General features: G+C 36.5%; 1 protein-coding gene across 5 annotated transcripts in view; it reads right to left on the reverse strand.

The window, feature by feature from the left end:
- PPP1R9A (protein phosphatase 1 regulatory subunit 9A) overlaps nucleotides 1-14820 on the reverse strand; it is a 286952-nt gene that overhangs the window by 57915 nt on the left and 214217 nt on the right. For all 5 annotated transcript variants that reach the window (XM_068550632.1, XM_068550631.1, XM_068550629.1 and 2 more), the window contains one exon: nucleotides 1212-1265. In XM_068550632.1, coding sequence (XP_068406733.1) covers nucleotides 1212-1265 — 54 coding nt within the window. The remainder of the gene's footprint in view (nucleotides 1-1211; nucleotides 1266-14820) is intronic.

Consider the following 14820-nt stretch of genomic DNA (forward strand, 5'->3'; position numbering starts at 1 on the left):
CTGGGTATTTGCTGCATCTTTTATTAAGCAATGTTTCGTGTTCGAGTTGTTTATTTACCAACCGCTACTAATTTAAAACTTATTATTCACAGAGCTTGGTTGAAACCATGAATGATATATAGACATGTTTTGACTAAAGACCTGCAGAGTTATTAGCTAAAAATACCATTTAACCAAAATAGCCTTGCTAATTCATCTCCATTTAAAACACATGGAAAAACCAAAACAAGTGTATCTAATGTTTACAGGGAAACGGATTGTTAGTAGGGTGAGAGCAATTATGTCTTAATTTTTAAAAGACCATAAAAAATAAAGATTATTGTGTTTTTAAAGTAACTCAAAAGCTATTTTTAAATCTTGGAAATTATGTACATGATAAAACTAAACACTGTTCAAGAAACTTACAAGTACCTTATAATTTACCAATTAAAAATGCCCCTTTAAATTATGTATTATTTCATATATAAACTAAAAATACATACTCCTTTTATCAAGACCTGTATTTCCCCACAAATTTAAATAACATGAACTAAACTTGTCTAAAGATTTCTGGTAGCACCTGGCACCTAAAATAAATTATTCACATATTAATTAAATTTCATAATATTTAATTACTAGAAATTGGAAGTTTTCTCTATGAAAGATAAGTAATAATGTGCTATGTTAAAATACATTATTTTTGATGAATAAGTTAAAAATAAATAAACATTTAAGATAAGATAAAGAGATATAGTATAACGGCTTGTGCTTAAGGAATTAGTGGTCAAAATGTAATTTGGCTGCTTGAACTATTATAAACATTTACTTTTTTTTTTAAATTTAATTAATTTATTTTTTTAAACAGCAGGTTCTTACTAGTTATCCATTTTATACATATTAGTGTATATATGTCAATCCCAATCTCCCAACTCATCACACCACCACATAAACATTTACTTTCTGAGGAAAGCTCAGAGGAAACGGGCCACATATGTGCAAATATGTAAATATGTAATTTAAAAATACTGTGCTATTTTCACTGAGGGGTATGGCAGTGCTGACCCCCTAAGAGTATGCACTGCCAAGTTTTTCCGCTAATAGTAGAAATGAATCTCTCACATTTGTATTCTTTCAAATGCACAGAAACAAATTCCTTTAGTCCTCGGGTTGAATTTATTCATAGCATCTGAAGTTTAAAAAGTACAATTCAAACATCATGTATTGGTGCTTACCTTGGTCTTCAATTTTTGAATCTCTGCTTCTGTAACTGCATGTTTGATTTGCAACTGAGAATGGAAAAGAAAGAAAAAATCTGAACTAAGTGTATCTATATTTTTAAACCTTCAGCAGCTAGCAGAATACCTTACTATATAGCTGAAGGCCTAGAAAAGTGCTGCAATGCAGCAGGTTGTAAATTAAAATGTCTAGTGTGTAAAATGACTCTCTAGGTGCGAACTAATTAAACATGGGGTTTATGGCCCACACTCCCTAACATCAGATTAGGTTACGAATTTAATTGCTCAGGGACCAAAGAGAAGGAAACACATTTTCTTGCCCTCTTTGCAGCTCTTCCTTTATGATCTGAGTGTCAAGGAATTGTTCCCTTGCAGTCTTGTGGATTGAACAAGCCTCGGCAGGCGAGTCGGCCAGTGGCCGCGGGAAGCTTCAATTCCAAATCTGGAAGAAAGATGGCGCTCTGGTTCCGTGAGTCACACGCATTTTAGGCTTAGCAGCTCTTTTACAGCTCAGGCTGCTGCAAAGCTGGAGAAGAGGATGATGCAGTTCCGCGGCGAAATCTGTAATTTTTTTTTTTAATTGTAGGAAAAGTACAGATCTAGATTTCTGTCCTTTAAAAGATCTACTCCTATTGAGGACCTAGACACCCCCCCCCGAAAAAGCTTCAGCTACAGTTTATTCTCCTGAGAGCCACCATTTAGATTTGTTTTGCTTCTCCCCTCCCCTCCCCGCCCCCCCCACTTTTTCTTCATAGGGAAGAAAAACGAAGGAAACGTTCATTCCTTAAGGGATAAATAAATACACCAAAATTTACGGAAAACTATTTATGGGTTGAAAATCACTTTTCTAAAATCCTTGGGGCGTTTTTGGAATTCTGAGTTCTTTCAATTTCAGAAACGTAGTAAAATGCATTTTTCCATAAATTGCTTATTGCCCACAGCAGGGGCTGTGGAGGCACTCTGTAATCAAACACATGAATATGTTTGCCACAAAACATGTGAATATTCTCACTAAGGGAGGTACCTAAAGACTGTAAGACTGTAGCATCCTGTCAGTTTTGGTCAGATTTACCACCCAAGTGAGTGTGCCACAAAATTATTTTAAAAAACTGTCTCAGAGCATTTTGAATTTAGGATTGTACAGAGGGACTGTACACTTCCCATATTACTGTAATCAAATAAGTCTAAGGTTTTCTTATCAGAAAGACGGCTAATGAAAAGACAGAAATGTGAACCTTTGGAGATCACACCACCTCATAAACCTCAGCTCTCTCTCTGGTTTGTAATCTGTACTTCCTTGGTTTTCACCTGGCCAGCAGGGGCGTATGGGAAGGATGACGAGGGAAAGAAGTTAGAATCAAGGACAGGGTTCGTTCAACACCCTTAGATGCTGATGAATAAAAGCCCAGAAACTGAGAGGCCCCACGCTGCCTGCAAAGTGCCCCCTCCGTGATGCTTTCAGGTTTCCTGTTAGGCTTAAAGCTCTGCGGGCTGTGCAGCTACAGCTCTGGTCCCGCTCCTGCTCCTGACGGGCGATCTTGAAACTTTCAAATTTGATTCTGCCCCGCTCACTGATGTTACTCTCCTGCTTTCAGACCTGGTCACTCTTGCCTCTTCGGCTCTTGCTCCTTTCACCCTCACTGTTCCCAGGGGCTTCTGTGCTCTAACAGTCTCTATAGAGAGGAAGTACTCTTTGTTAGCAGTGTCTAGCATAGAATAAGTCCCCTATAAAGTTAGCCAAGACTAAGAAAGAATGATTTGAAGAACTCGAATATGATTACCCTAACTCTACTTCTCAGTTAAAGGTGCTAAATGCTGTAAAACGTTGCACCTGAAACAAAAGCCCTCTGGTTCTAAGCTGAAGAGTAGCAAGAAATCAAAAAGGCAGACTTTTTGATGAACACTGCAACTATGAGGAAGTGCCATATCCTATTTTCTCAGTGGTTAACTCCCTGTAGGATAATATATTGCAATACAACTTGTTGGGACTTTGGATTTTCTTTGTTCAAATCGCCATGTTCTCTAGCAAGCTACTTCTCTGGGCCCCGGTTTCCCATACGAAAAATGAGAGGGCTAGGTGGGAAGAACCCCAAGGCCCCTGCAAGTACTCCAGGTGTGACATTTACGAAATGAAGGGCCTGGAGATGGTTGTCAAGGTTGCAGAGTCTAGGAATTCTCGTCCCAAGCCAGCATTTTCATTCCTATGAATGCATACACTAGACTAATCCACTGATGTGTGGGACAAACCGAGGTGAAACTGCGAAGCAGCCAAGTTGATTTCCAGTTATCCTACCCCTCCCATCTCAGCGAAACAGATAACAGAAGAGAGCTGAACTCATAAGCGGTGAGGTGAGAACACTGATAAAAGCTTGAAGTGTTACTCAGTATAGCCCAATCCTTTAGCTACAGGAAAGCAGAATGAGGTCTGTAAATTCAGACACTATTCAGAAGATGGACAAAAGTTTTAGTGTGAGGTTTCCCCCAGTACTCATAAGGCTGAAAATTATAGATATGTGATTATTTTAATCCTGCATGCACATTAAGAGAATTTCTAGAAATCCATCACTATTAACAGGAAAAGCATTAAAAATAAACTAATCTAACGCTTTCATTTTACATAGGAAGAAACTGTGTTTCAGTAGTTTAAGTTGCAGAGCTAGTAAGTGCCAAAAGCCAGGTTTTACAAATTCCAGTCCACAGTCCTCTCCTCTAATACTAAGTTTCTTACATTTGTAGGACCCTTTCCCTCTTTCATCATCTCCTTCCTCACTGCAAATGAATCTGTAAGGGAGGCAGGACAGGCACTGTTAACCTCGCTGTTCGGACAGGGAAAGAGGCTCAGAGAAGTTACACAGCTTCTTCAAGTTCCCAGCAGGAGCAGGTGGTGGAGTGGGAATTATCCCAGGTCTGACTCCACCCACCTCTGTTCCTCCCTTCCTTATGCCACTCATCTGAACCAGCTTTGGAATACAGTTTTTATTTGATCATCACAGAAACCCTGAGGCATATGTGATCACTGTGACCTCCCAGATGAGAAAGTAGGACTCCACCTGGAAACCATGGATCACTTCTGGTAGGCTGAGTATTCTGACACTACATACAACATGTGCTCAGTCAGCTGCTGTTATTAGTCACGGAACTTCGAAAGAAATCTCTCCCTCATTATTCAACCAGCATTTACTGAATGAGACTACGTGCCAGGTGCTGTGCTAGTCGTTGAGGATACACGAAAGTGACATAGAACCTACCTTCGAAACACTTACTACAGGGAAATTAATATATACCACCTCCTGAGAGAAGTTCCCAGATGCCTCAGAAAAAACTTGGAGAGAAACTTCAGGTGACCTGCGGCTTTGGCCTACGTGTCATATCTCCAACTATGGACCCTGCCTCCCAGGCAAATGGGCATGATGGGCCTGGGATACCTCCATTTTATGAACAAGAGGAAATTGCTGTTGAAGGAGGTGAAGTGACTTGACAAAAGAAGCACAGTGCGTACAAAGTTGAGTTTTCTTATTCTAGAGCAGTTCTCCTTCCACGTTTAATAGCCTTTCCGAAGTACAGATGTAAGGGTTAGCAGACAACCCCCGAGACTGGTCAGGCTGGCTGCAGGGAGCAGGGTCTACAGGACTGGTTAATAGAAACAGAGCCTGAAATACCTGTTGGACCTTTTGGGCTTCAGAGAATCTAGGTTTGGTGAAAAGACTTGGGAAGGGAGGATACAAATAAAAAGAAAAGGTGAAGGACTGCAGGTCAGTGTCTCTCAACTTATAAGACCAATCTCTTTCATCTCTTCTGTCGTCTTGAACATGAATGGCATCAATATACACCCCAGGATTACAGCACAAATAAACACACACACTCCTATAGAGAACAGTAGCTCTCATATAACATTCTGCAGGTGTACCCGCTGTACTTATTTTCTGTTTATTTCTTTCAAAAATATGAATACAGAACATGTACTCACATCACTGAATCAATATAATCCAAATATAACTGCACTAGAAATAGAAACATCCTTACCCATAAACATTGTAAAACTGAACTTCTGCACTCTTTACTTACCCTGTGCAAGCATGAAAAACATTTTTCTTTAAAAAGGAAAAATGTTATCTTTGCAGGAAAGATTTTAAGAGCGCTTTAGTACTAGAGATTTTACAGATAAGAGCGAGATTCTCTGTTTTTACTTTACAAGGGCAAAATAATAACTGATATTTGCATACAACTTTATGAAGTGGTTTCAGCATTGGAATCAGAATTTTTACAATGATCTCTGTGATAATTTGATTGCAGTCTGTCTTACCCATGACGGTGTAAGTTCCACAAAAGAAGAAATAAGTGCTGTTTTTGCCTATACTTTGGTGCTGTTAAAATGAAGCTATGCCATATTGCTTTATAATTTCCGCTCAAAGGTTTATATATGGTACCTATCTTTATATTAACAAAAGTGTTTTTCTCAGGAAACAGATTATGCAAAACTAGCTGAAATCAGCTGACTGAATGATATCGTAACCTAATGTGAATGGCAACACTAACTGCAGTATATGCAGCACAGGGTCACTCTCTAAGGAGGTGCTCATAAACCGGTTATTGATGGTGAAGGTGCTGGATGTAGGTGACAGCCTGTAATTACAACTACTCTTTAAATCAGTATCTGTTTCTTGTTAAGTATGTAACATTTTTTACCTTCTCTACGTATTAATGGAAAGTTCCATAGAGATTACTATCTAATGCATTAATAACTTCTTCTAGATTACTTTTCATAGATTCTCTATGACGTAAGTAAGCAAAATAACACAATTTTTACGCTCCATATTTTTTCCTCAAGACAAATGCAGAACTGTTTTTACTGGGAGCTAATATCTATGGCTCCCGAGAAGGAATGGTGGAGGGGAAGCACTGCACAGTCCACTGAAACGGCACCTGGCCAGCAGTTTCCTATTCAGCCTCTACCTACTTCCCACTAAATTTCCAGTGAAATCACATTACAAAAGAAAAACTCACAACCAAATTGACACTGAAACTAGAAACAGCTGTTACTAGAATATGAAGGAGTCATGAAGTTGAATTAAGAAAAATCTATCCAAGCTTCACTCCAAAGACAGGGAGATGCTTTGTGTCTCTCTCACTGATTGCTTGAGATACCAAGTCTATCCAGTGAGGAAGATGGGCAACCTCTACAGTCCTTCCCAGGAGCTGTCCTCAAACCAGGTTCTCTAACTCTCCACCTTCCATATTCATTCAGAATGCAACTGCTAGATGAGGAAAAGAATGCGGGAAGGGTGGCTGATAGTGGCACATTGCCTACTTTCACCTGCAGACCCCAAAGTGCAGCAATACAGACACGGGCAGTCACAGTGCTTTGATAGCAAGGAATAACTTTTTTTTCCCTTTAACTTCAAGAACTGAGTGGCGAGATTTGGATATCCCGTCTTAGTACAGAGAACTGCTTTAGATGATAGGTTGCCAGAAAATAGCAACCAGGCTGGAAACTAGGCACATAGATATGTCCTCCTGATGTAGGTCTAGAAATGGGATTTGTAATTTTTAAAAGTGGATAATTGCTGCTTGAATACAAAAAAAGGTTTTTGCCTAATTTCAAGATAAATAAATGAGAAAAAGGCAAAACTGAGCCTATTACTTCAGATCAAGGAAAAGAGAGTATCAACTTGAAAATTCAAATAAGTAAACCTGTGAAAATTATGTATCCCATAAATAAAAAGACATTTTAAAGTAACTATGGAACACCAGGACGAAGAGAAAGTGAAGAAGCATGAGGAATGAGTGGAGAGTAAGGAAACTAAAAATGTAATTAAGAGAATTAAGTCATTTTAGAGGTGCTAAAGAGCATACCTGAACTTGAAGTTAAAAGCATATTTAATGCTACTGAAAACTGAATCATTGACATGAGAGGACACATTTGAGAACAATCTCAGAAATAGAAAAAAACAGAAAAGAAACATAAAAAAGATAATACTGAAGACAGGGTTTCTAGAAAAGAAACAGAAACTGAAAAAAAATTTAAAAATGAAGAAAATATTCATAGACTAAAATGAAAACATAAACACAAACATAAAACAAGGAAAGCAGATTGGAAGAAAAAATGAATGAAAGGAGGCCTACTTCAAGAAACTGTAAAGAAGATGTGGCACATATATACAGTGGAATATTACTCAGCCATAAAAAGAAACAAAATTGAGTTATTTGTAGTGACATGGATGGACCTAGAGTCTGTCATACAGAGTGAAGTAAGTCAGAAAGAGAAAAACAAATACCATATGCTAACGCATATATATGGAATCTAAAAGAAAAAAAAAAAGGCTCTGAAGAACCTAGGGGCAGGACAGGAATACAGATGCAGATGTAGAGAACAGACTGAGGACACGGGGAGCAGGAAGGGTAAGGTGGGACGAAGTGAGAGAGTGGCATGGACATACATACACTACCAAATGTAAAATAGATAGCTAGTGGGAAGCAGCCGCATAGCACAGGGAGATCAGCTCGGTGCTCTGTGACCACCTAGAGGGGTGGGATAGGGAGGGTGGGAGGGAGACACAAGAGGGAGGGGATATGGGGATATACATATACATATAACTGACTCACTTTGTTATACAGCAGAAACAGAACATTGTAAAGCAATTATACTCCAATAAAGTTGTTTAAAAAAAAAAAAGAAATTGTGATAAAAAAGTTAAAGTACAAGGTTAAAGTAATACAAGCATCCAAATATCTGTTGTCATTAGACTTTTCCTTTACAGTATGCAATGCTAGTTCAAAACAATGAAGCTCGCCCTACAACATTTTCAGGGGAAAAAGTTGTGAATCAAAGTATTATACCCAGTTAATTATCATTCCTGTGTCACGATAATTAGAATGAGAGGAGAGGAGAGGTAGATAAGCATATGCTATGGCTATCATTTTGTTAAATGGTAAAGACATAGCTGCTGATCCGCTTTCTATATTGCTGGGAGAAAATATCCTAAGACTGAGTCAAAGTTACTCAAGGGTAATCTCTAGAAGAATAGAATAAAAATGTATAACTTTTAAGCAGATGAAAAATTGATGTATCTAATGGCAAGTAGGTAAAAAGATCAAAACAAAACAAGAAGCATGGAAACTGTAATATATGAAATAAAGTGGTAGATGTAAGTTCTAATATTAAAATGATTAAAGTACATATAAATGGGGTAAACTCACCAATTAACTGACAAAGACTCCTAGAGTAGTATAAAAGTAAGATTTAGGAATAGGCTTACTGAAGGAAACACAATTGTGTGAAAGGATACAGAATGGCTGAAAACAAAGGGATGGAAGAAATAGATACTATGAAGCAGATATGAAGCAAAAGAAAGCCAGTGTTGAATTTTTACTATCAGACAAAATAGAATTTGGAGTAAAATGCATCATTAGAAACAAGGGAGATGTTACAATAAATCGAAAAGCTGTAGTAATCCTGAACATATAGGCAGCTAACAACAAAGATTTAAAATGTATAAAATTACAATTGCTAGAATTATAGGAAGAAAGAAACAACTGTAGCTGGTAATTTTAACATATGCTTTTCAGAATTAGTACATCAAGCCAACAAAATCTAAGCCACACTGCAGAGAAGACGTGTGTGTTTGTATTATTAATCTTATCCATATAAATTTAACTTATATAAATTTCATACCCAAGCACAGAATATGTGTGCTTTTTGCATACATGAGGAATATTTAAATACAACTATTTATGAATTAAGTTACAAAAGATGTCTTGAAAATTCTAAATAGCTACCATATGGAATATGTTTTCTGAATAGTGTGATAAAATTAGAACCCAATAACAAAAGGATAGCAAAATAAAGTTGATATGTGTGGAGAGTAAAATATGCCACTACATAATTCTCGTGTTAAAGAGGAAATTGCAAAAGAAATTACATCTAAATGGCAGTGGCATTCTAAATGTAAAAAAAAATTGTGACATGTAGCTAAAGCAATATTCAGAAAAAAATTATAGCTTTAAATACACTTATCAGACTGTAAGGGTTATCAAAAGTAAATGTACTAAGTACAACTGATTAATGCCAAAAAATAAAAAAGGAGGAAAAATAAAGATATTGGTAGGAGATAATAAGTATTTTTTAATTTAAAAAGAAATGTAAAGCTAACATGACAGACATATTCTAGAAAAAAACACTGAGAAAAAATTGAAAGTACTCAAATAAAGAAAAGAATAAAAAAAGTAACTAGTTATAGATACTAAAGATTTCAGTATTTTAAAGCTATATTATAAAAATATAAGTTAATAAATATGAATGCCTAGAGGAAATATATGAATTTCTTGAGAAATACAAAATACCAAAATTGGCCCAAGAAAAACTTGAAAACTTGAGAAGACTAATAGCTATTATAAAAAAGTATTTCAAATCTTCCTCCACAAAGGCACAGATGGTTTTACAGCTGAGTAATAACAAACTTTCAGGGAACAGAAATTGAGATCTTATGCAAGTCATTAAGTGTCTCCTATAAAAGTCATTTCAGAAAATAGAAAAACAGAGACTTCTTAACTTATATTGGAGCTAATATAACCTTTGTGGCAGCTTTTGATTAATCCACTCTAGTTAAGATTTTCTTAGGTGACGTTTATATAATAGAGGGGACTATAAAATTTGAGAGAGGGTCAGAAAAAAAGGCTTGAATTAAACAGATACATTCCATAAACTTGGATTAAAAGAGTCAATGTGATAAAAATGCCAGTTTTCTGCAAGTTGATTTACTATCTTAATGTAATTACAGTAAGAAAATGCGAGGAAGTTTTTTCAAGGGAGTTAAAGTGACTCAAGTGTTTTCTTGAATAAGTTGAAAAGTAACGGAATTTCTGAAGAAAAGAGTTAGATGGATCTGATCTATTCCATCAATGTTTTACATATATTCTAACAGTATGGCACCAAAAATTAATGAGAAAGTGGAACACAATATGAAGACCAAAAGCAGTCCAGAGTGTAAAGGCACAAATACTGTAGATAATAACGCTGGGCCTCCAACCAGAAGGAAATGGGTAAATGAGCGTTTAATAAAAGTGCTAGCCCCCTTGTCAGCTATTTGGGAAAATTAAATTAGGGAGCTGTCTTGTTTACATAACAAATTCTAGTATATGCTTGATACCATTCATTCACCAAATATTTAACCACTAACTGTATGCCAAGAACCGTGCAAAGACTGTGGGTACAGTATTCAGCAAAAACAGAGGAGCTTAGAGTCTAGTAGCAAGATACATAATGGGCAAAAAGTAGGAATGACTGAGAGAATGTTAGTCTAATTTGCTTTGCCCAAACAGTGTAACATACACTTTTGCTTGAAATAATGTAATTAAGAGAACTCTCTGTAATATGAGACTTTCTACAGATTCCAACACAAAATGACTCTCCACCTCCACCCCAGGTTTTGTGTATAATCTTGCGAAAAATATCTAACACTGTACAGTATTTGGGCGTGTATGTTAATCACATAAAGAAATTTCAAACTGTGGTAGTGGCAGTGTACAAGATACAAATCCTGTGACAGAGGGCCACACAGTTGATACTGAGTAGCAATCTCCTGAAGAAATAAATATATTCATATGTTAAATATAAAACAAAAGAGAATAAAAGGATTAGAAGTGAAATGATGTAGTATTTGTCTGTTCTAGAGGTGGTGACAAACCTCCAATTCTTAAAAGCCAAAATTAAAACTACAGATTTGGTTACTCTGGCTAAAACTAAATCAGCCATGCTATATAGAATGGGTCCAGATCATGGAGCAGCCTACACCAACGTCAGCAGCCATTTTCTGTAAAAGTCCAAACAGCAAAGAATTTAGGATTTGGAGGCCATACGGTCTCTGTACAACTACTCAGCTTTACTGTTGTAGAATAAAAGCAACCACAAACAATAAATAAATGCATATCCATGGCTGTGTTTGAATAAAGCTTTATTTACAAAAAAAGGCAGCAGGCCCAATTTGGCCAATAGGCCATAGTTTGCCAACCCCTGGTCCAGATCACGCAGCTGTCTGCACTATGGAGTCAACTTCAAACAATATTTATGGAGCACTGAGTCCTTGGCTCAATTCAGAAAATGGAGGCTATAACCTTCCATATACTATTTCTGCTTTTTAGGCTCTTTAGCTTCCATTAAAAAAATGTGTACCCTATTTCCAGCTCAATTATCTAACAAAGAGTAGGGGTCGTACTTACCTGGCAACATGGAAGAGCTATATAATAGGCTTTTGCCAGGGTACACAACCTTGTCCTCACTGCCTCAAAGTTGGATTGAGAGTTACAACATTCAAGGAAGATTTTTTTTTTTTTAGATTCCACATATAAGTGAAACCACATGGTATTATTCTTTTCTCTTTTTTTTTTTTTGATTGGAACAAGAATTTATTTGAACAGATTTATCAGAGGCTCACCAAAATCACAGCAGCATCGACCACAACTGCAACCACAAACACAAAACAAACAAACAAAAATATAATACTTCAGAAGACCCTTGGAATTCCATGGGCAGCTATCAAGGACATTTGTGAATGATCACAGCTTTTTATTCCTCTATTTCTTTCATTAGATGTATGTCAGAAGATGGGAAGGTGAGTGGACAATAACAAAGAGACAGACTAAATTGAGAGTGTTATATTAATTAGCGCAAAATATGTGAGGATTTCCCAAAGTGTAGCAAGAATGAGATGAGGAAAACAATACAAGCTACAATCAGTAAAATCAGGAATATAAGCAAGGCAGGGGCATCTACTGAATATGACTGAGTCCTCTTAGATTTCATAGAAGGTCCTAGGGTCTTTTTTTTTTTTTTTTTTTTATACAGCAGGTTCTTATTAGTTACCTATTTTATACATATTAGTGTATATATGTCAATCCCAATCTCCCAGTTCATCCCACCACCACCCCCCCTTTTCCCCCTTGGTGTCCATACATTTGTTCTCTACATCTGTGTCTCTATTTCTGCCTTGAAAACTGATTCATCTGTACCATTTTTCTAGATTCCACATATATACATTAATATACGATATTTGTTTTTCTTTTTCTGACTTACTTCACTCTGTATGACAGTCTCTAGGTCCATCCACGTCTCTACAAACGACCCAATTCCATTCCTTTTTATGGCTGAGTAACATTCCATTGTACATATGTACCACATCTTCTTTATCCATTTGTCTGTCGATGGGCATTTAGGTTGCTTCCATGACCTGGCTATTGTAAATAGTGCTGCGATGAACACTGGGGTGCATGTGTCTTTTTAAATTATGGTTTTCTCTGGGTATATGCCCAGCAGTGGGATTGCTGGGTCATATGGTAATTCTATTTTTAGTTTTTTAAGGAACCTCCATACTGTTCTTCTTAGTGGCTGTATCAATATACATTCCCACCAACAGTGCAAGAGGGTTCCCTTTTCTCCACACCCTCTCCAGCATTTGTTGTTTGTAGATTTTCTGATGATGTCCATTCTAACTGGCGTGAGGTGATACCTCACTGTAGTTTTGATTTGCATTTCTCTAATAGTTAGTGATGTTGAGCAGCTTTTCATGTGCTTCTTGGCCATCTGTATGTCTTCCTTGGAGAAATGTCTATTTAGGTCTTCTGCCCATTTTTTGATTGGGTTGTTTGTTTTCTTGTTATTGAGCTGTATAAGCTGTTTATATATTTTGGAGATTAATCCTTTGCCCGTTGATTCATTTGCAAATATTTTCTCCCATTCTGAGGGTTGTCTTTTCTTCTTGTTTATAGTTTCCTTTGCTGTGCAAAAGCTTTTAAGTTTCATTAGGTCCCATTTGTTTATTTTTGTTTTTATTTCCACTACTCTAGGAGGTGGGTCAAAAAGGATCTTGCTGTGATTTATGTCAAAGAGTGTTCTTCCTATGTTTTCATCTAAGAGTTTTATAGTGTTTGGTCTTACATTTAGGTCTTCAATCCATTTTGAGTTTATTTTTGTGTATGGTATTAGGGAGTGTTGTAATTTCATTCTTTTACATGTAGCTGTCCAGTTTTCCCAGCAACACTTATTGAAGAGACTGTCTTTTCTCAAGGAAGATTTCTTAAAGAACAAACAGTTCATCTACTCTTCAGATAGTATGTATTATTGGGCCAAATCAGAGCCGAAGAGAAACAGATTATACCACTTCCTCCCACTCAGTCACTTCCTGCAGAAGAACTTTCTTTTTCTGCATTTTTCTTTGGTTTGAAGATATCAGTTAATCTAGAAAGACTTTATAAGAAATGGTCCTAAGATAGGCATTGCTACTTCTACTATAAGAGAATTCTAATCATTATATAATAGTGTACTTCATTGTCACTGAGACGTTGGTATCTGATTTAGAACTAGGAATAGTCATAAATCATCTGAAAAACCTATGTATTTTGCCTCAAGGACTCTGTGAACTATATAAATGGAAATGGTTCAACCTGACTAATAACAATATGTGGAAGAGAAATGGGCACTCGAAACCACTGGGTGACATAAATAAATTTCTGTATTACCAAGAAAAGCCATTCTGGTGGCAACTTGGCATTAAGTACAAGTCCCCAAAATAGTCATATTCTTTGATCTAATAATTCCACTGTAAGAAATTATCCTAAGGATAATTTATTGCAATATTTATTGCAACATTACTTTTAATAATTTAAGAAGACCTGGAAACAAAGGATATGTTCCAAAACAAAGAATTAAGTAAATTATATAAGATCCATAAGATGAAACAGTAAATAAGCATCATTTATGGAAAAATATTTGATGACATGGGAAAACCCTAATAGTACACTTTTAAGTATCAAGAGCAGGAATTTAACACGGTATACATCCTGCAATCCCAAATACCACAATACTGGGATTAGGAATGAGTTTTTGGCATTTATACAAATCTGTATTTTCTAAAACTCTATAATGAACATAAGTTGTTTTATTTAATAAAAATTTACATTTGAAAAGTACATTCACTTTGACACTGGTCTCACAACTATAAATTTGTCACAGGGAATTAAAAAGGTAAGTCAATGTACTAGGTGTATGAGGTAAAACATGAGAACATATAAAATTGACCTGTTTATAATACATCAAAATTAGAAATTATAATAAATTTATAAATTATAAATCTACAATTATATTCCTTGTCTTTCATGAATAGGAGAATATATTTTCCAAGTGGTCAAGTCCCTAAGAGACTCGCAACCACAAAACAATGGTTTACAAGTCTCAGTGCTTCAGGGTTATTGTGGGGAGGCTGTAAATAATGACATACTTGTCTCCAGCAACGGAGGATGTTCCACAAAGCAATGAAGAATAAAATGCTTGTGGACCCTTTCATCACTGTTTCTGTTTTACAAGTTAGGGTTCTGAGAAGTTAATTTGGAAGAAGAGTTTTTGTGGTTATCTGCATTCGCCCCCTCAGGATCCATTCCTGGCCCTTTTCTGACAGCTCCTGCCTCAGGAGGCTAATCTCTTCAGATTTCAAGACTGAATCTCCCAGGCTCCCCTGCCTGGGTTAGGCTGATGGAAGGCATCAACAAGCGGACAGAAGGGTCTTGGTATATACCTTAACCCCAGGATGTAGTTTTTAGCAGTGGTTGCATCTTACAA

Source organism: Eschrichtius robustus, chromosome 8 (genome assembly GCF_028021215.1).
Source record: "Eschrichtius robustus isolate mEscRob2 chromosome 8, mEscRob2.pri, whole genome shotgun sequence".
Taxonomy (NCBI): domain Eukaryota; kingdom Metazoa; phylum Chordata; class Mammalia; order Artiodactyla; family Eschrichtiidae; genus Eschrichtius; species Eschrichtius robustus.